This window comes from Pseudoliparis swirei, unplaced genomic scaffold (assembly GCF_029220125.1).
Source record: "Pseudoliparis swirei isolate HS2019 ecotype Mariana Trench unplaced genomic scaffold, NWPU_hadal_v1 hadal_33, whole genome shotgun sequence".
NCBI lineage: Eukaryota > Metazoa > Chordata > Actinopteri > Perciformes > Liparidae > Pseudoliparis > Pseudoliparis swirei.
This window is the reverse complement of record NW_026613269.1, coordinates 134,704-156,898: the sequence shown is the minus strand read 5'-3', so window position 1 is coordinate 156,898 and position 22,195 is coordinate 134,704. Positions and strand designations below refer to the sequence as shown.

General features: G+C 44.8%; 2 protein-coding genes across 2 annotated transcripts in view; both read left to right on the top strand.

Moving 5' to 3' along the window:
• The window catches only part of LOC130191300 (ras-related GTP-binding protein D-like), a 33,394-nt gene that overhangs the window by 6,392 nt on the left and 4,807 nt on the right, over positions 1–22,195 (top strand). The window lies entirely within an intron of this gene.
• Positions 1,488–12,855, top strand: LOC130191304 (chorion transcription factor Cf2-like). The gene is made up of 2 exons (XM_056411000.1): positions 1,488–2,024; positions 10,433–12,855. Exons 1-2 carry the CDS (start codon positions 1,832–1,834, stop codon positions 11,299–11,301), a joined length of 1,062 nt encoding a protein of 353 aa, XP_056266975.1. The 5' UTR covers positions 1,488–1,831; the 3' UTR covers positions 11,302–12,855.

Below are 22,195 nucleotides of genomic sequence, written 5' to 3'. Positions count from 1 at the left end.
GTGCTTTTCTTTGAAAAATAAATTCATTTCTAAGTGATCCCAAACTTTTGAACGGTAGTGTATATATATATATATATCATGCAATAAATCTGTGATACGAGAAACCAAGGAACGCCGCCTGACACTGTATGCGTGTGTCTCTCTGTCTTTCTGTCTCTCTGTCCCTCTGTCTATGTCTCTCTCTCTCTCTGTCCCTCTGTCTATGTCTCTCTCTCTATCTCTCTTTCCCTCTGTCTCTCTATCTCTCTGTCTCTCTGTCTCTCTATCCCTCTGTCTATGTCTCTCTCTCTGTCTCTCTATCCCTCTGTCTATGTCTCTCTCTGTCTTCTATGTCATGAAGCCACTTTCCTGCTGCAGCTCTTGCACTGGTTTAGCTCAGTGGTTACTGTGGTGGAATAAATGTTCCGATGCCTTGTGAGAAATCAAAAGTATTTTAAGCACGGTGGTCTTATCACACTTTATTATATAGTAACAAGTTCACAAATGATCAGAATGTGAGCCAGGTACAAACAAGTGGACAAGTTTAGTCAACGAGACAAATAAGTCATCAGACAGTAAGTAATCACACAATCAATTCATGGAAAACACCCGATCGAGTGGAGCAAAATCTGAACCCTCCGAATGAGAAGTCTCAGAATTAATGCTGCTTTCTTGGTTGATTCTCCTCCTCTTTATACACCTCGCCGAGACGTACACATTCCAGAGTCCATCTGTTTCCCCTCAAGTCATCTGATTGTGACCTTTTCGGTTGGTCCCCACCCAGGATTAGATTATCCCCCATAGACATTTGGGAGAGACACTGTTAACACATTTTCTCCTCCAACAGTTACTTCCTCAAATCTATCAGATTACGATGTTCTCTCCCTCCCTGGGATCAAACCTCGGGCGCTATCCAGTGTTTTCTGTCTTTGACTTTGACTCTTTATGATGCAATGACAGGGTCAAAAGAAAAAGTGGAAACACATTCGGGAGAGTGTGCTTATGTTACTATGGACACCAATTTATACATTTTTATTTAAAAAATATCAACATACCCACATTGCCTATGAAATACGGTTTCACAGGGCACAGATGAAGCTGGATGGATATAATAATTACCATAGTTATTTTACTATGTGCATCCCTTACGAGGAGAGATCAGCTCAAAATGCTCCAGACAGAGGAACTCTCGTCTTTCTTGCTGATTCCATCGTAAAAAAGAAATTTGAATACTTTGCAAACAAATGCGCAATAAAGTCCAGAGTCCACAGAATGTGATTGGGAATCCGTTGCGCTTTAATGACACTTTTATTTCTAATCGAGTACCAAATACGAACCATTTTCTGAATCAGTCACGTGAGACAGCCGGCTCGTCATCACATACGTCATCAGCAAGCGCCTCGACACCCGCTTCACGAAACATCTAACTGGCGCCTCGTGTGGAAGCCTCGAGACAAAGGACACGTCGCTGCCCACCAGAGCCCGGATGTGCGGACACGGGTGTTGAAGTGGACTTTGTAGAAAGTGTAACCTCAGACTCACGAAGCTCGCGTCGCGTGGCAACAGGAAGGAGACGGAGACGGAACTCGGCCACACGGCGCGAGTCGCAGCGACTCTCTGGAGACTAAACGGCGCGTCTCATCGCCCACGATGTCCACGTGACCCTGTGCGAGCGACTCTGTGTTGTTCCGCTTCATCGGAAACGTCCGGATTGTGTCCTCGTGTCCTGCGGAGCTCATGACGTCATCGTGCCAGCAGGAGATACACGGACCCGAGCGACACCGAGCGGAGCCGAGTGAGCGACGCGTTTTTAACGGAGCTGTCTGGAGGAAACGTTTCTGAGCTCGTGAAAATGTCTAAAGCCCAAATGCTGAGAGGTTTAGTCAACCAGCGACTCACTGCGGCTGCGCAGGAGATCTGCGGGCTGTTTGAAGGAACGATCGCAGAGTACGAGGAGGAACTGTGTAGTTTAAAAGAGGAGAACGAGCGGCACCGGAAGCTGCTGCACGCCGTGTTCAACCCGGAAGTCCGGTTGCAACGAGCAGGTGGGTTCTCTTTGTTTATCACTTTAACCTGATAGTGGGGCAGAGAGTAGAATAATTGTGTAATTTATGATGACAGCACGACATTGTGTGGAGTTGTTCTCCAGAGGTCTTCTGCCCGATTTTTTGCCTCTATTCTTATGTTTCTAAGTGCTAATTTTAAACATGCTAATTTATTAGACTTACTACGATACATCTCACAGGTACTGATTGTACTTTTACTGTACTACATCACAGAGGTACATATTGTATTGTTACTGTACTACATCAGAGGTACATATTGTATTGTTACTGTACTACATCACAGAGGTACATATTGTATTGTTACTGTACTACATCAGAGGTACATATTGTATTGTTACTGTACTACATCTCAGTACAATCACTCAACAAAAAGACTGTGGTTCTGGCTTCTCATTGGTGGAACGAGCTCCCCACTGACATCAGGACAGCAGAAAGTCTACAACTATAAACACATCTTTTCCGACTATACCTTGAATAAAAACATATTAGCATTTCAGTGTCACTTGATTGACACTTAGTTATGGAATTACTTATTGTATTATGTTACAACTCATGGAATTACTAATTGTATTACTTATAATACTGATGGTGTTACTTGTAGTATTACTTGTAGTATTACTTATGGTATTACTTATAATAATAATACTGATGGTATCACTTATAGTATTACTGATGGTATTACTTGTAGTATTACTTATGGTATTACTGATGGTCAACCCCTGCTTTCACCACTGTTCTTCTCTTTGCCTCCACTCTGGCCCAACACTGATGTGGAGCTGAGGTGTCAACCAGTGCATACAACCTGCAACTCTGGTGTCCTTCAACAGCCGCTGCTACTCCTTGCTTCTCTGCATAGATCTCCCGAGCCTTCACAGTTGGGTTTCCACAAACCTCTCTTGTGTTCCAGGATCTCATTTCTTGTATCAGGGAGTCGTTAAAAGTACAAGTCTGTTTGGCTCTCTACAAAGGCGGTCGCATTTTTCTCTCTCTCTCCTCCCCATGACCTTCCCTGCTTGGCTCGTATCGTTTTGTCTTATACTTGAGAGACTCTCTCCGCATCGCTCTTCAAACTAAAAACCATGGACCTGATCAACTGGTCTCTCAACGCAATTGACACCATCTTCTCGACGAGAAGCTCGGGTTCGGGGGAACCTGCCCGTCCTGCCGGGACGTTTGCAGCTGGTTACACGATGGACGCGTATGAGAAGTGGCGTGTCGTGTGCCTAGCGGCCCTTTCCGTGGAAGACGTAGAAGACATCTACCTATTCGGAACTATGATTACAGGATTTCTGCTAATTGGATTTGGCGCTTATTGGAAAATTAAGGAAACGGTGACGGCTGTTAAAAGCCCCCTAAGGCTGCCCGACATGAGTGATGCTCTGGGAAGAGTTGTTGGCACTCAGACTGTGGCATGAGGCTGATGTGGCCCACGGTGAAAATGAGTTTGACACCTGTACCACATCTCAACCTTCTTGACCCTCACCAATCTGGATTCAAGGCCGGCCACTCGACAGACTGCCCTCCTTGCTGTCTCTGAGCAACTTCACACTGCTAAAGCAGCCTCTCTCTGATCTGTCCTTATCCTTCTAGACCTTTCTTCAGCATTTGACACATTGAACCACCAGATCCTTATTTCCTCCCTTCATGACCTGGTATCTCAGGCACTGCACTCTCCCTCTTCCCATCCTACCTGAACGACCGCACTTACCGGGTAACTTGGAGAGGATCTGTGTCTGAACCTTGCCGTCTCACTACGGGGGTCCCTCAACTCTCCCTCCTGGGTCCCCTCTTCCTCTCACTACTGGGGTCCCTCAAGGCTCGGTCCTGGGTCCCCTCTTCCTCTCACTAGTGGGGTCCCTCAAGGCTCCATCCTGGGTCCCCTCCTCTTCCTCTCACTACTGGCGTCCCTCAAGGCTCCATCCTGGGTCCCCTCTTTTTCTCACTACTGGGGTCCCCCAGGGCTCCATCCTGGGTCCCCTCCTCTTTTTCTCACTACTGGGGTCCCTCAAGGCTCGGTCCTGGGTCCCCTCTTCCTCTCACTAGTGGGGTCTCTCAAGGCTCCGTCTTGGGTCCCCTCCTCTTTCTCTCACTACTGGCATCCTTCAAAGCTCCGTCCTGGGTCCCCTCCTCTTTTACTCACTACTGGGGTCCCTCAAGGCTCGGTCCTGGGTCCCCTCCTCTTCCTCTCACTACTGGTGTCCCTCAAGGCTCCGTCCTGGGTCCCCTCTTCCTCTCACTACTGGGGTCCCTCAAGGCTCGGTCCTGGGTCCCCTCTTCCTCTCACTACTGGCCTCTCACTACTGGGGTCCCTCAAGGCTCTGTCCTGGGTCCCCTCTTATCTCTATACACTAATTCTCTCGGCTCTGTCATTTGCTCGCATGACATCAGGACAGCAGAAAGTCTCTACATCTTCCGCCGAAAATTAAAAACACATCTTTTCCGACTATACCTTGAATAAAAATAGTTTAGCATTTCAGTGGCACTTGAATTGCACTTACTTATGGTATTACTGTGACGACCTCTGCCTCACTGCCTCTGCTGGGGTGTGGGTGGGTGTGTGGGTGCTTCTCTCTCCCTGATTGTCTCCAGGTGCAGCCTCTCCCCAGGTGCTCTCAATCCAATCAGGATCTCCATAAAGGACCTGAGGAGGGCTGCAGTCTTTCTCTCTCTGGCCGGAGGATGTAGGACGAGGAGCAGCCAGGAACAGCTGACCTCCGGTCTATGAATTGTGTTTCCGCCGGTGTTGTTATCCTGTAGCGGTGGAATAAAACTTCTCTTTTTTCTACTCGCGCCACCGTCTCCATCGTGCGTTTGTTGTGGCTGAGAGCCAAGCCATGACAGCTGGGGGCTCGTCCGAACTGGTAAGATAAGGTTGTGTGTTTGAGTTAGTTCGTTATTTTGTACGGAGTTTCTCCTGATAGGTGGTAGCGACGGTTCCCTTGGGGTCGTTGTGCGGGGTGTAATGTTGTGGTGAAAGTGGCTGAAACTTCGGTTTGGGGGCATGGCCGTGGTCGCAGTATTTTTGGTAGCTTACTAGTCGCTTTGCTCGGCCAGCGGTCTGTAGTGCATAAGTCCGCGAGACAAGTAACCACATGAAGACTAGGGAGGTGATTAGTTAGCGGTGTCGTGAGTGGGAAACTCCAATCAGTTTTTTTGTTTTCTCTCAGTGTAAGCTCCTGTGTTGCGTTGTAGTATGGCGGATATAGACGCGTTTATCAGGGCTCCGTCTCAGGAAGCCCTTGGAAATTTCTCAATGGAGCAGCTGCTCATTATTGAACATTTCTCGGTGGAAGTCGTGGCGATAAGAGGCTAAAAAGCACTATAAAAGCCTCTATTGTGTCGGCATTATGTGAAACGGGAGTGTTGCCGGCAGAGAAAGAGGGGGTGGTAAAACCTCTGTGGCAAGCTAGTTCACTGTCCTTTGAGCAGCAGAAGGAGATGTTATTGTTGCAGCTGAGTCATGACAAAAGGAGGTATGAGATGGAGTTTGAAAAGGGGATTGCAGTGGAGAGGATGCGGCAGGAGACTGAGAAAGCCAAAATTGATATGGAAGGACAGCGTCTTTCCATGGGTGAGTGGCACGGTGTACAGTGGCCCAAGTCACCTCCGCGGTTCGATGCTACCAACTTGCGCTTGTTACCGCAATTTAATGAAAGTGATCCTGACACTTTTTTTTTGCTTTTGAACGGGTGGCTAAAGCTAGGGAATGGCCGGATGCAGACTGTGCCCTGATGCTTCAGTGTGTACTCACAGGAAAAGCACAGTCCGCATAGTCTGCGCTATGTTCGGAGGATAGCTCTAGCTATGTAAAAATAAAGTTGGCGGTGCTTAGAGCGTATGAACTTGTTCCTGAGGCTTATCGACAGCGGATTAGGTCCTTGGAGAAAAAACAGGGGCAGACTTATGTGGAAATGGCGAGGGATTTGTCGGTTCATTTTAAACGTTGGTTAGCTGCTCTGGACATCACTTCTTTTGACAAATTGGGTGAACTCATGATTTTGGAACAGTTCAAAAACATCCTTCCTGACAACATTGCAACCTATATAACAGAACACAGGGTAACTTCGGCATCCGAGTCTGCAGGGGCAGCGGATGAGTTTGTGTTACTGCATAAGGGCAAGTTCGGAGGGCGCGCTGGAGATCTGCCTGGGTTTGGGGGAAGTGGAAGGGCTGTTGATGTTGGGTCATTGGGGATGGATCCAAAGAAAGTGGCTTGGGAAAAATCGGAGGATACTTGTAACTATTGTCGTGAGAAAGGCCATTGGAAACCAGATTGTCCGGTGCTTAGAGCAAAATCCAAGGGAGGAAGATTTGTGGGTAAACCAGTTGCGTTCGCTGCTCCTGTGAGTAGCTGCTGTGTTGACAAGGTGCTTACGGACCACTTATGTGGACCTGAGGTTCTGGCATCCTATGCTCCTTTTATAAGAGAGGGGTTGGTGTCATTGGTAGGTAGCCAGGTCAAAATTCCAATTAAAATTTTGAGGGATACAGGGGCATTTGACCACTTTATTATTGACTCTGTTCTGCCTTTGTCTGAGGAAAGTGACACTGGTGACACGGTTCGGACTCGGGGGATGGGATTAACGGTTTTTCCTGTTCCTGTTCATAGGATGTATCTTGACTGATCTTGTTAAAGGGGATGTAGCTATTGGGGTATGTCCGGTTTTTCGAATCGAGGGGATACATTTCATTCTGGGTAACGATTTGGCAGGTGGTAGAGTCTGGGCTGATGGTTCTTCTGTGGTAGTCACTGGTGGTCTGATTGAGGCAGGAGCTGAGAGGCGCTCTACAGTGGTGCCAGACGTTACGGCCTCGTGTGTGATCACACGGGCTAGGGCCAAAAGGGATCATGACTTGCTGTCAGATGGAAAGTCAACTGACACAGTGGAGGTTTCATCTTTGTCTGAGTTTTCGGTGTTACTTACACACCATGAGGTGGGAAAGGAGCAACGTCAGGATTCTTCATTGAAGGGTCTTTTTGACTGTGCTGCGCCAGTGGCAGAAAGGAAAACGCTTCAAGTGGATACATGTTGCGTAATGACTTGTTGTTTAGAAGATGGATGGCTGTTGATGGTAGGAAACTGAGGTTTTCCAGCTGGTGGTGCCAACTAAGCTTCGTCCTCTTGTCCTGAAAGTCGCACACGATGAGTGTGGACACTTTGGGGTTCGAAAACATATTTGAACATCCTGAGACACTACTTTTGGCCACGTCTAAAGACAGATGTGTCAGTATATCAGAACATGTCATGTGTGTCAGCTGACAGGAAACCGAACCAGAAGATCAAACCAGCACCACTACAGCCGATACAAGTGGTAAGTGAACCATTTACACATCTCATTGTGGATTGTGTGGGTCCTTTACCATGTTCAAAGTCTGGTTGCAAATATCTGCTGACTGTGATGTGTCAAACCACTAGGTATCCAGCGGCTTATCCTTTGAGGTCGATTACAACTAAGGCTGTGGTTAGGGCTTTGTCGCAGTTTATTTCAATATTTGGTATTCCTAAGGTCGTTCAGAGTGATCAAGGCTCCAATTTTTCATCTCACAAGTTTGCTCAGGTGTTGAAACTTTTGAAGATTAAGAAGAACCAGTCAACAGCTTACCACGCCCAAAGTCAGGGTGCTTTGGAAAGGTTTCACCAGACATTGAAATTCTGGTTTACGTGCTTACTGTACTGAGCTAGATGGAGACTGGGAGGAAGGTCTTCCTTGGTTGATGTTGGCTGCAAGGGAGGCGGTACATGAAGGTACGGGGTTTAGCCCTAATGAGTTGGTTTTCGGACATGCGGTACGGGGTCCCTTGGCAGTGCTGAAAGAGGGTTGTGTGGACACTGAGCCACCACGGAGCTTGGTGGATTATGTGAATGGCTTCAGACGTCGGTTGGTTGTTGCTTTGAGTATGGCACAGGAAAAGCTGTCAGTGTCTCAAAGAAAAATGAAAAAGTTGTATGACCGTCGTTCGGCACGACAGGAGTTTAATCCAGGTGACCAGGTTCTATCACTTATGCCTATTGTTGGTTCCCCATTTCAGGCGAAGTATTCAGGTCCATACACTATCATTGAGAAAACTTCTGATTTAAATTATGTTGTGGCAACACCAGAACGAAGGAAGACTAAACGCCTCTGTCATGTAAATCTTCTGAAACCCTACCACAAGCGGAGGTTAACACAAACACAGGGGTGGAGAAGGAGGAAGGCCAGTCGGCTGTTGCGGTGACACATGGTTTGACGCATGAGGGGGATATAGTGCCTGAACCAGATGATAGTTGGCTCTGTGGTCGTTTGAGAAATTCGGAATCGCTAGATAATTTAGACGAGTTGTTGTCTCATTTGGCAGAATCAAGACGTGAGGAACTCTCAACAGTGGTACACAAATATCTGTGTCTGTTTGGAGACACTCCTTCGCAAACTGACTGGGCTGAGCATGATATTGATGTTGGGGACGCTCAGCCGATTAAGCAACATTTTTATCGCATGCCACCAGTCAAGCGCAATCGGCTGGATGCAGAGATTAATTACATGTTGGAGAATAAAATTGCTGTCCGATCAGCATCTAGTTGGGCGTCAACATGTATTTTGGTGCCGAAGCAGGATGGGACACCTAGATTATGTACTGATCTAAGAAAAGTGAATGCGGTGACAAAATCTGACTCTTTTCCTTTGCCGCGGATGGATGACTGTATAGATCAGGTGGGGTCTGCAAAGTATGTTAGCAAATTTGATTTGCTTAAAGGGTATTGGCAGGTCCCCTTGTCCAAGCGAGCACAGGAAATAGTGGCATTTATCACACCATCGGGACTTTATTCATATAAGGTAATGCCGTTTGGGTTAAAAAATGCCCCTGCTACATTCCAACGTTTGATGAATCACGTGGTGTCGGGTTTAGAGGGCTGTACGGTGTATCTGGACGATTTGGTAATTTGCAGTGAGACTTGGACGGCTCATGTTCAGCGCATCGAGAGGTTGTTTGAACGGTTGGCGGAGGCACATCTGACTATTAATTTGGCCAAATGTGTCTTTGCAAAGGCAACAGTGACATATCTAGGCCATGTGGTAGGTCAGGGTTGTGTGGCTCCAGTTCTGGCCAAGGTCAGAGCAATATCTGAATACCCACAGCCCACAACCAAAAAGGAACTCCAGAGATTTTTGGGTATGGTGGGTTACTACAGGAGGTTCTGTGAACATTTTTCCAGTACAGTGTTTCCTTTGACTGAACTTCTAGGGCTAAGGAAAAATATACTTGCTCGGTTGACTGTCAGAGAGCGTTTGAGAGGGTTAAGGCTCTGTTGTGCTCCTCTCAGGCGTTAGCGGCTCCATGTTTTGATCGTCCTTTTAGTCTCCAAGTAGATGCAAGCCAAGTGGGGTCGGTGGGGTTCTGCTCCAGCTTGCCAAGGGGGGGGGTGGAGAGACCCGTCAGTTTCTTTTCAAAGAAATTAACAACTACCAAAGGAATTATTCGGTTATTGAGAAGGAAGCGTTAGCACTCATTTGCGCGTTGCAGCATTTCACTGTATATGTGGGAGCAGGAGGACCAATTTTGGTTTACACAGATCACAATCCCCTGACCTTTTTACATTCAATGAAGTGTCCCAACCAAAGACTGACGAGGTGGTCTTTGTTTCTTCAGGCTTACAACCTTGATGTTAGGCACATTAGGGGGTCCGACAATGTTATTGCTGACGCGCTGTCACGGGCCCCATGGCACTAAGTATTGCTTTTTGGTTTGGGATAGGGTTGGTTGCAGGTGCCGGTGGTCCTGGGGACACCGACTTTAAGGGGGGGGGGTGTGACGACCTCTGCCTCACTGTCTCTGCTGGGGTGTGGGTGGGTGTGTGGGTGCTTCTCTCTCCCTGATTGTCTCCAGGTGCAGCCTCTCCCCAGGTGCTCTCAATCCAATCAGGATCTCCATAAAGGACCTGAGGAGGGCTGCAGTCTTTCTCTCTCTGGCCGGAGGATGTAGGACGAGGAGCAGCCAGGAACAGCTGACCTCCGGCCTATGAATTGTGTTTCCGCCGGTGTTGTTATCCTGTAGCGGTGGAATAAAACTTCTCTTTTTTCTACTCGCGCCACCGTCTCCATCGTGCGTTTGTTGTGGCTGAGAGCCAAGCCATGACATTACTTATTGTATTTTTGTTGTTTGACTTTCTTGAAAATATGTTACTTTCTTTATTGTTGTTCTGAGTTTATACTCGTGGTTGAATTCACTTATTGTAAGTCGATTTGGATAAAAGTGTCTGCTACATGACATGTAATGTTCTTTTTATTTAGAGGTCATGCTTCTCTTACACAACAAATTCACAGATTTGTCAGTGATATACTTCTTGAATAAATAACAGTTTAATATGAGATTCATAAGATGTATAAATGTATGTTACTATTGTCCACAGACGTCCGGCAGCTGTTGGTGGTTAAAGAAGAGGTTCCTTTTGAGCAGCAGTTCTGGAGCTCCAGTCTGGACCAGGTGCATCTAGAGCCCTCGCTAGTTAAAGAGGAACGGGGGGACCAGGAGAACCCTCAGCCCCCCCACATTAAAGAGGAACAGGAGGACCAGGAGAACCCAGAGCCCCCCCACATTAAAGAGGAACAGGAGGAACTCTGGACCAGTCAGGAGGGAGAGCAGCTTCAAGGGCTGGAGGAGGCTGGTCTCAAGTTCTCATTCACTCCTGTGAAGAGTGAAGCTGAAGAGGAAGCTCAGTCCTCTCAGCTTCATCAAAGACAAACTGAACCGATGGAAATAGAAGCTGATGGAGATGATTGTGGAGGACCAGAACCAGCCAGGAACCCAGATGCAGATAGACCTCTAGATCCTGATGAGGAGACTGGAGACTCTTCTGAACCAGATATTGATGAGAAGACTGGAGATTGTTCTGAACCAGATCCTGATGACTCTGTTGATTGGAAAAAGACCAGAGAACCAGGTTTCAACTCTCTGAATAATGATGACGTTTATGTCAGTGATTCAAAATCTAGTTCTAGTGAAAAACCTTTCAGCTGCTCAATCTGTAAAACATCTTTTACAGAGAGGCGTCATTTAAAGAGACACATGTTAACTCACACAGGAGAGAAACTGTTCAGCTGCTCAGTCTGTAAAAGATCTTTTACAGACAGAGGAAATTTAAAGAGACACATGTTAATTCACACAGGAGAGAAACCTTTCAGCTGCTCAGTCTGTAAAACATGTTTTAGAGAGAGGAACTTTAAAGAGTCACATGTTAACTCACACAGGGGAGAAACCTTTCAGCTGCTCAGTCTGTAAAACATGTTTTAGAGAGAGAGGAACTTTAAAGAGTCACATGTTAACTCACACAGGTGAGAAACCTTTCAGCTGCTCAGTCTGTAAAAGATGTTTTACACGGAGCAGTCATTTAAAGAGACACATGTTAACTCACACAGGAGAGAAACCGTTCAGCTGCTCAGTCTGTAAAAGATGTTTTGCACATAGAGGAAATTTAAAGAGTCACATGTTAACTCACACAGGAGAGAACCCATTTTAGTTGTTCTTGTTTTGGTAAAGTTGACATTTATTCCACTCCCTCACTTGTCATGAAGACCGTGAGAAACCTCCCTCGCTGATCACTGTTCTGACTTGGGATTAATGGATGTCAGGATCAGTTAAACATGAATTAATTAGGCAAACCAAAAGCTGGAGACCGCAATGAAAAGATGCTTAGGATGAAGATGTACTGAGAACGGAGTTAAATGAAGAATTTGGGAATTTCAAACAGAGATGAGGCATAAAGTCCACCTCCTCTCGTGCCACCTGCACTCTGTTTTGTGGTGCCACCATAAAGTAATGCTCGATTCAGAGAAACAATGGAGTCAATCTGTAAAGATGTGGGCACAACAGTCAGAAAATGTGTTCTCCGACATATTTCATGCCCATCTGAATTATTGTACACAAATCTATGTACAGGTTATTTGTGAATGTAGAAACAGTGACAATGAAAATATGAAACCATGTTTATGCCAAAAAAAATAGCCGGACACTGCAGGGAATCGAACCCCATCCCAGTAAAGCATGAGTACCATTACCAGTGCCTTGTTTTATTTTTGAGGCTTGTGGGTTATAATATTTTTTCCATCACACCTTGTTTTGTTTTTTCAGAACTTTTTATTTTGCATTTTCCACAAACAGTTTATTCCTTGACATCGAGAAGAAAAAAATATATATATATATCTACAACAAAATAAAATCAGCACACGTCCAAATCCATCTATATCCACATACACACCCATCCCCTCCCACATGTTTATAGTTATACATCTACCCTCCAAGAGTAGGACCCAATGAGGTGGGAGGGAAGGACCAAACAATCAAACTACATACAACCAAATGATAAGCATTAAATACAAAGTGAAAGGTAAAAGGCATTAATGTGAAAAATAAAATAAAGAAATCAACAGACATTCATTTCATACCCAGATTTTTCATAGACCTCTTTGTTTTGCAGTTGCACTCTATGTGTACAGCCTCAACCCCTCTCAGTTATAACATCTACATCCAATATCGACTCTAGATATAACGTCACACACAAATATGAAGAGATTACAAGAGGTGTATTAAAATATCTGATTTTTAGTTTCCAATCAAATTCTTTCCATAATTGGCTATTGATTCCTTTATGACATTTATTGTACAGATCTTCCCATGTTGCATCTTCAATTCTAACATTTATTTCCAATTCCCACTTTTCCTTGATGTTCAATGTATTTTGTGTTCTGTCAGCTGTAAGCCTTCTATATATGTGGGAGACGTGGTTTTTAGTTGGAAAGCCGTTTTCTGCTATACTAATAAAATAGTCTTCCATTACATTAGTTGTTTTTTTACTAACTGTCTGTCTTTATGGTTTGTAATGTAGTGTCTCATTTGAAGGTATCTATGCAGGTCCTTTGATGGAAGTGTATATTGTTCTTGCAGCTGAGAAAATGATTTGAGTTCTGTTCCATCAAATAATTGGTTGATGGTTTTAAGACCTTTTACAGCCCACTGTCTAAATCAGGGGTGGGCAAACTTTTTGACCTGCGGGCCACATTCAGTTCTAAAATGTGACAGAGGGGCCGGGCCAGGAGCATTTGGACACGCAATGTAATTTATTAAACCTGGAGATTGCATCTGTTTTTTATACATTTCAATTTAAGGTGCAAAGTTAAAGTAATCAACATTTACTAGAAAGAGATCAATGGAATCACTTTCAACATTCAAAACAAATTATTACCCAACGAAATACTCAAGCTCAATAATTTCTAATTGTTTTAAACCCATAAAATAATGGACGGATTGTCCTGAGAGATACTGTATTAAATATCCTGCCTGCAGCAGAAACTAGAAAGGGGTCTTTAAATTGAGGGCAATGTGCGGCGTCATCTGGTCAGCATGTGTATGAACCCCGTCACAAACAGACTGACAGCGCTTTACTCGAGAAAATATGGCCCTAAAGCTGACAATTGAAGTTCAATTTTTAAAAATTATTCATATATCTTCTGAAAACACACCTTTACTCATGTGGACGAACTGTTTTGGTGTTTGAAATTGGTTTACCAAAGGTCATAGGTTCACAAAAGCAGTGAAATATCTGAATACAATGCTAGATACATGTAATTGCACCTGTGCATCCTGGAGAGGGATCCTCCTCTGTTGTTCCTGATCCGATGTGAGGTCAAAGGTCAGGGATGTCTATATGCACAGATTGTAAAGCACTCCCGATTCAAATTTGTGAAATTGGTCTCTACAAATAAACTGAATTGAATAAATGAGGAAAACCAAATTTTGTATTAACGTTTTTTTTGTAAAAATGATGTGGTCTGTGACACATTCACCAAAATGATAAGGATGGGACTGAGAAATGACTTCATATTGCAGATAAAGTTTCATGGGGTGTGTGCAAATACAAAATGACCATTACATTTTTTTTTTTCTATAAATATGTATTGTACATGAATAAATAACAATTCTACATTATATACATGTTGTGAAATAGAAAACAGAACACAACTATTGACAGACTATTTACAATATGGCTTCACTATAATAACATCATGTCATCGTGTCACGAGACCTCTCTGCTGGCCGGGCAGGTGGCGCTGCAGGTGGAGCTGCAGGTGGAGCTGCAGGCGCTGGTGAATCCTCTCTGTAAAATACAAAACTAGTCAGCACCGTGCACAAGTTACGGACACCGGGACGGACACCGTGACATGTAAGGTGTAGTAAAGACTCTTACCTGGTCTAAGTGGCTCTCTTCTGGCTGCGGGTTCCTCCTCGTGGCTTTGCAGCCCCTCCAGGCTCCGTGCTGCTCGCCAAAATCACTGCGGCTGTTTCTAAATGAGCTTCACCTGTGTCGTGGGCGGGTCCCTTGTGATTTACTGAGTGTTCATTGGTTGTTTTTTTCCGCAAAATGTTGACAGAAAAACGGATTGACAAATCATGGTGAAGGCTTTTGTGTGACGAGTACTTTCCGCGCCAACGCACACCGGAAGTAAACAAAGTCACGATTTGGACAAGTTCGGCGGGCCGGATTAAAAAGCCTAACGGGCCGGATGTGGCCCGCGGGCCGTAGTTTGCCCATGTCTGGTCTAAATCCACCATCCCACATCGAGGGAGGGAATTCTATGTTGCCTACAAGTGGCATAGCCCTTGAGAGTGAGCTGGGTCCTTCAAGCCTCTTTTTAAGTATTGTCCAAATCTTCAGTGTGTGTCTTATCCAATTGTTTTTTAAATTAATTTTGTTAAATGATTTGATATCAATAAAAGGCAATGTTGATATAGATATACCCTTAGCTGTGCTCTGTTCTATCTGGGTCCATCCTGTCTCCTGGTCATTTCCAATCCATGCCACTATAGCTGTTAGTTGTGCTGCCCAATAATATAGTTTCAGGTTTGGTAGGCCGAGACCTCCTTTTTCTTTGGGTAGAAGCTGTGTTTTCAGTCTTATTCTGGGTTTCTTATTCTGCCAGATGCATTTTGAGATTAGTTTATTTCATATATTGAAGATGGAAACTGGTACTGCCACTGGTAGAGACTGAAACACATTCATTTTCACCGTCTCCGCTCGACCAAACAATGAAAGGGGTAGAATTTGCCAACGTGTCAGGTCATTTTTTATTTGTTTGATTATCTTATTGTAATTGGCATCAAACAGCTGTGTGAAGCTGGGTGTAATATTAATTCCCAAATATCTAAATCCTTGTTTGGACCAGTGAAAGGAAACGTCCTCATTCAACTGCGTGGGCCAGATTCCGGATATCATCATCGCCTCTGATTTGTTTTCATTCATTTCATATCCTGATACTGAGCCGTATTTGTGCAGACACTGCATAAGTGCAGGAATGGAGAGAAGAGGGTTTTTTATAAAAAAGCAAAATGTCATCTGCAAACAGAGCTATTTTATGGTCTGTTCCACTTTCGTCCACTATTCCTTGAATTTGTATATTTTGGCGTATAGCTTCTGCAAGAGGTTCAATACCAAGTACAAAGAGAATGGGTGACAGTGAATCCCCCCGTCTCACGCCCCTCTCCACCGTAAAACATTCTGAGCAGTGACCATTCACTGACTCTTGATCTTGGGTCTCTATACAACAAGTTGATCCAGCTTACAAATTCTTCGCCGAATCCCATCTCTATCAATGTTTGTTCCAGGGATAACCAGTCAACTCTATCAAATGCCTTTTCGGCATCTAAGCCGAGAAGCATTGCATGTTGTCCGTCTCTTGACGCTATTGATTGTAAATTCAGGGCTTTTCTTATGTTGTTTGTTCCTTGACGGCCTAGGATTAATCCAGTTTGGTCTGGTTTTATTAATTTTGTTATATATTTTTGGGTTCTGGCCGCCAGGATGGACGTCAGGATTTTATAGTCTACACATAAGAGCCTTATTGGGCGGTAACTGGAATCTTTTCCTTCTTTATGTAGGACCGTAATGATGGCTTCAGACCATGATTTCGGTGGATCTCTCATTTTTAGTACATAATTATATATTTTGCATAATATAGGGGTGAGGTCGTTCACAAAGGCTTTTTAATCCAGTGAATCCATCTGTTCCCGGTGATTTGTTGTTTTTTAGTTTAGCAATGGTTTCTTTAATTTCATCTTGTGCCATCACATCTCTTTGCCGTGTCGTCTGGCTGAGAGTTAGCGTTAGCTCCGCCGCCGCCACCCACTTCCAAATGACTGAATGTAAAGTTCTGTATGCCCCAACTTCTTGGCGGTGGTATTATTCTTCATTCCTGTGTTTGCAAAATCAATTTAAAAAAAGGAAAATAAATCCTCTCAGCGCCTTATGCTGCGTTTACTCCTGTGAGTTTTAGCGGCTTATCTCGGCTTTTTTTACCCGTATGACTTCATTAAAGTCTTTTTTGGACATTACTAAATTCTCAGGTCCCATTTCACATCATCCTTCACATCGCTCGCTGCGCCGTATGCGACTTTTGCGTTTTGAGCTTGCGCTTTTTTTTTTTGTGCTTTTCACGGCTTTCACTTACACACACAACACACACACACCACCTGGCCTCCACAACAACACACACTACTAGACACGACACTCGTAACTTTTAAGTCACCCACCCACCACCACATTATAACAGTTATAAAAATATAAAAAATATATAAAACTTTAAAAGTTCATTCCAGTTCAGAGAGATTTATTTTATTTTTGAGCAATGCGCCAATCCAACAGGAACTAGTTAACTTTTTTTTTTTTCATTTTTTTATTTTGCCTTTCTTTTTCTTTCTTCTTCTTCAGCTGCAGCTCTTTCTCGTCTTCTCTCTGTCTGTCGACCGACCCCGCCGACGCCTAGCGGCGAGGCCCTGAAAGAAAATGTAACCATGCAGACGACCTCTGCTGGCGATCGATCTTCTCTCCTTCTTCGCTGCCTCTATCTCTGACGCCAAAAGATCATTCTACAAAAAACTAAATTCAATCTTCTTTCTCTAACCCCATTAAACTCGTCTCTATATTTTCCAACCTCCTTGACCTCCCCTGTCCCCCTCCTTCCACACTTCTAGAGCCACTTTGTCGTCTCCTTTACAAACAAGATGGACAACACACGCTCCTCCTTCACTAATCCATCTTCTCTCACTACAATTCCATGAACTTCTTCTTCATCCCCCTCTCATCCCCCTGTCTCCTGATCAGGTTCTTACCTTAGTAATCTACGGCGCCCCGACCACCTGACCTCTTGACCCCATCCCATCTCACATTCTCCAGGCTGTTGCTTCTGACCTTCTAACCGTTCTCACCCATCTTATCAACAGTTCCTTCTCAACCGGCCATTTCCCTAACCCTCTGAAGGAGGCGAGAGTGAACCGTCTCCTGAAGGGAACCACCCTCAACCCATCTGAAGTCAACGACTACAGACCTTTCTCTCTTCTGCCTTTTCTTTCCAAAACTCTAGAGCGAGCTATCTTCAACCAAGTGTCCTCCTCTCTCCACAGAGAGACTCCAGCAGAATCTGCAGGACCAGTAAAGGAGCGGCAGACCAGCGAGCTTCTTCAGTCCCAGCTTGAAGAAGCTCCAGAGCCAGATCTCCAACAGGCCTCCGAGGAGCAAGTGGTACCAACACTTGATCCCACGATGCAGAGGTAACAAGAACCTAAAGAGACTATGACAATGTAAAACAATTTAAATGCATATAATCATGACAATACATAACGCATGAAACACAAGACAATACCAGAAAAACTGATGTGTAGTGTCGCGATTTAACCAATACACGAGTACGCGTGCAGGAGAGACCAGCCGTACTGCAGAAGGACTTTAGTTGAACTTCAATCAGGTTTATTCAACAGAGTATCACACAAGCTGAATGCGTGTACTCGGGTCTGTAGGAAGGGCCTCCGCTCGCTCCATTCCTGACAGACTGAGGTGGCCCGTGGTTTAGACTTAGGAGCCTCATTGGAGCACAGGGTGTAGTCCAACCCTCAAGGCCCCACCCAGGTCTTCCTTCTCCAGCCATCAGTAGTGTGTGCATGTTGTTTCTCATTTCTGTGTATTTGGGGTTAATTGACTCTGCTTGAAGAGTTCATCTGCGGGACAAAGACATGATTCACTTGTTGCTTTTTTGAAGATTCTCTAACGAGCTCGGGAGTCTTAAGAGTCTTATCTCTTTCGGGATGGGACGAGCTGTGGCTAGAAGGTCGGTCCCAGGATAGTTACAAAGGGCCAGTGTAGGTGTGGGGGTGGGGGTGGCAGAGAGAGAGCCAATGTGTGTGTGTGAGGGGTCAGAGAGGGCCAGTGTGTGTGTGTGAGATGCTGTGTGGCAGAAAGAGGGCCAATGTGCTCAGCGTTCCACTATAATTCCAAAGTTTCTATATACAACCTATTTTCTATAAATCTAATTATAAAGTAGCTTAATCTTAGCTGAATACACTTGTGTTGGAGTCTGTATCAGCTTGACAGTTTGTTTAACCATCTTTATTTTAGGGGTGCTTTGCAGCCGAGTGTGAAGCGGCGGGGATGAGAGTCAGCACCTCCACATCTGAGGCCATGGTGCTCTGCCGGAAACCGGTGGACTGCTCCCTCCAGGTGGGACAGAGTGCCCCAAGCGAAGGAGTTCAAGCATCTCTGGGTCTTGTTCACGAGTAAGGGTAAGATGGAGAGAGCTCGACAGGCGGATCGGTGCGGCTGCAGCAGTAAAACAGGCGCTATACCGGACCGTCTTGGTGAAGAGGAGCTGAGCCGAAAGGCAACGCTCTCAATTTGCTGGTCGGTCTACGTTCCAATCCTCAACTATGGTCACGAACTTTGTGTGAGTGAACATGTGAATATTTAACTGATTGCTCTGTGCAAAAGATGTTTTACAGACTGAGCAGCTGAAAGGTTTCTCTCCTGTGTGAGTTAACATGTGTTTCTTAAAATCTCGTTTGAGGTGAAATCTTTTCCCACATTTAGAGCAGCTTAATGGTTTCTGACTTGAACTACATTTTGAATCACTAACAGAAACCTCATCATTATTCAGGGAGTTTAAACCTGCTTGAGGTTCTCTGGTCTTCTTCCAATCAACAGAGTCATCAGTATCTGGTTCAGAAGAGTCTCCAGTCTTTTCATCAGGATCTGGAGGTCTATCTGGATCTGCATTCCTGGCTTGTTCTAGTCCTGGTCCTCCACAATCATCTCCATCAGCTTCAATTTCCAACAGTTCAGTTTGTCTTTGAAGAAGCTGAGAGGACTGAGCTTCCTCTTCAGCTTCACTCTTCACAGGAGTGAATAAGCACTTGAGACCAGCCTCCTCCAGCCCTTGAAGCTGCTCTCCCTCCTGACTGGTCCAGAGTTCCTCATGTTCCTCTTTAATGTGGGGGGGCTCATGGTTCTCCTGGTTCTCCTGTTCCACTTTAATGTGGGGGGGCACTGAGTTATCTTGGTCCTCCTGTTCCTCTTTAATGTAGGGGGGCTCAGGGTTCTCCTGGTCTGCCTGTTCCACTTTAATGTGGAGGGGCTCTGGATGCACCTGGTCCAGACTGGAGCTCCAGACCTGCTGCTCAAAAGGAACCTCTTCTTTAACCACCAACAGCTGCTGGACGTCTGTGGAAAAGAGTAACATACATTTATACATCTTTTGAATCTCATATTAAACTGTTATAAGAAGTATATCACTGACAAATCTGTGAATTAGTTGTGTATGAGAGAAGCATGACCTCTTAATAAAAAGAACAACATTGCATATCATGTAGCTGACACTTTTATCCAAATCGACTTACAATAAGTGAATTCAACCACGAGTACAAACTCAGAACAAGAATAAAGAAAGTAACATTTCTTCAAGAAAGTCAAACTACAAAAATACCATAAGTAATACCATAATACAATAAGTAATTCCATAAGTAATGATATTCAATTCAATTCAGTTTATTTGTATAGCCCAATTTCACAAATTTGTCTCGGAGTGCTTTACAATCTGTACACAGACATCCCTGCCCCAAAACCTCACATCGGATCAGGAAAAACTCCCAAATAACCCTTCAGGGGGAAAAAAGGGAAGAAACCTTCAGGAGAGCAACAGAGGAGGATCCCTCTCCAGGATGTACAGGTGCAATAGATGTCATGTGTACAGAAGGACAGATTTAGAGTTAAAATACATTCAATGAATATGACAGAGTGTATGAATAGTTCATAGTAGGCATATTCCACGATGGAGACCTCCACGATCCATCAGGCAGATGGCGGTGGGGAGGAGGAGTGGGCGGAGTCTCAACAGGACAGTGGCGTAGTCAGGAGCAGGAATTCCACGACCCAGACCTCGATGATCCATCAGGCAGATAGGATCTATGTCGTCTCATAGGGTCCGATGACCCCATGAGACGTGAAGTCAAAAGGACTCCGGGGAGAAAGCAGAGTTAGTAGCGTGTGATTGAGAGATGAAAATTCATCCTTAAGGAGAGAAAAAAGAGGATAGGTACTCAGTGCATCCTAAAACGTCCCCCGGTAGCTATAAGCCTATAGCAGCATATCCAGGGGCTGGACCAGGGCAAACCTGATTCAGCCCTAACTATAAGCTCTGTCAAAGAGGAAAGTCTTCAGTCTACTCTTAAACGAGGTGACTGTGTCTGCCTCCTGGACTGAAGGTGGAAGCTGGTTCCATAAAAGAGGAGCTTGATAACTAAAGGCTCTGGCTCCCATTCTACTTTTTAAGACTCTAGGAACTACAAGTAGTCCCGCATTTAGTGAGCGTAGCTCTCTAGTCGGGCAATATGGTACTACAAGCTCCTTAAGATATGATGGTGCATCACCAATCAAGGCTTTGTAGGTTAAGAGAAGAATTTTAAAAGTGATTCTTGATTTTACTGGGAGCCAGTGCAGAGCAGCTAGTGCAGGAGTGATGTGATCTCTTTTCTTAGTTTTAGTGAGAATACGAGCTGCAGCATTCTGGATCAACTGGAGGGACCTAAGAGACTTATTAGAGCAGCCTGATAATAAGGAGTTGCAGTAATCCAGTCTTGAAGTAACAAACGCGTGAACCAATTTTTCTGCATCTTTTTGAGACAAGATGTGCCTGATTTTTTAAATATTACGTAGATGAAAGAATGCAGTCCTTGAGATTTGCTTTGATATAAGTAATGCCATAGTGCAACTCAAGTGCCACTAAAATGCTAATCTATTTTTATTCAAGTTATAGTCGGAAAAGATGTGTTTTTAATTGTCGGCGGAAGATGTAGAGACTTTCTGCTGTCCTGATGTCATGCGAGCAAATGACAGAGCCAAGAGAATTAGTGAACACAGAGAAGAGGAGGGGACCCAGGACAGAGCTTTGAGGGACGCCAGTAGTGAGAGGAAGAGGAGGGGACCCACAACTGAGCCTTGAGGGACCCCAGAAGTCAGAGGAAGAAGGGACACAGGAGGGAGCCTTGAGGGACCCCAGTAGTGAGAGGAAGAGGAGGGGACCCAGGACGGAGCCTTGAGGGATGCCAGTAGTGAGAGGAAGAGGATGGGACCCAGGATGGAGCCTTGGGAGATGGCAGTAGTGACAGGAAGAGGAGGGGACCCAGGAGGGAGCCTTGAGGGACGCCAGTAGTGAGAGGAAGAAGGGACACAGGAGGGAGAGTTGAGGGACCCCAGTAGAGGGCAAGGTTCAGACACAGATCCTCTCCAAGTTACCCGGTAAGTGCGGTCGTTCAGGTAGGATGGGAAGAGGGAGAGTGCAGTGCCTGAGATACCAGGTCATGAAGGGAGGAAATAAGGATCTGGTGGTTCAATGTGTCAAATGCTGAAGAAAGGTCTAGAGCAGTAGTGTCAAACTCATTTTCACCGTGGGCACATCAGCCTCATGGCTGCCCTCAAAGGGCCGGTTGTAACTGTAACACGGTATAATTCCAACTACTACAGAATATATTGTTAAATAACTGTCTTTGCATTTGTTTATTGTTTCTTTAAGTGTACTTATATAAATGTATAAATATATATGCAAATGTATTTAAAATATTATGAAATAAATCCATTTAATTAAATTATATGCATCTTAACCCACATTAATTTATCAAAGATCAAACAAACATTATTACATTAACTTTATTAAAATCTTTGTCACAGTTGAGACAGGTAGTTCTCCACTGGTCTGGGGCAGTGTTTCTCCACCGATTTCTTGTAAAAATGTAGGAAATTTACTTTAAAAATCTCCTAATTGCGACAGTAAAATTGTTTGATTGCTAGAGTAATGGAAGTCAG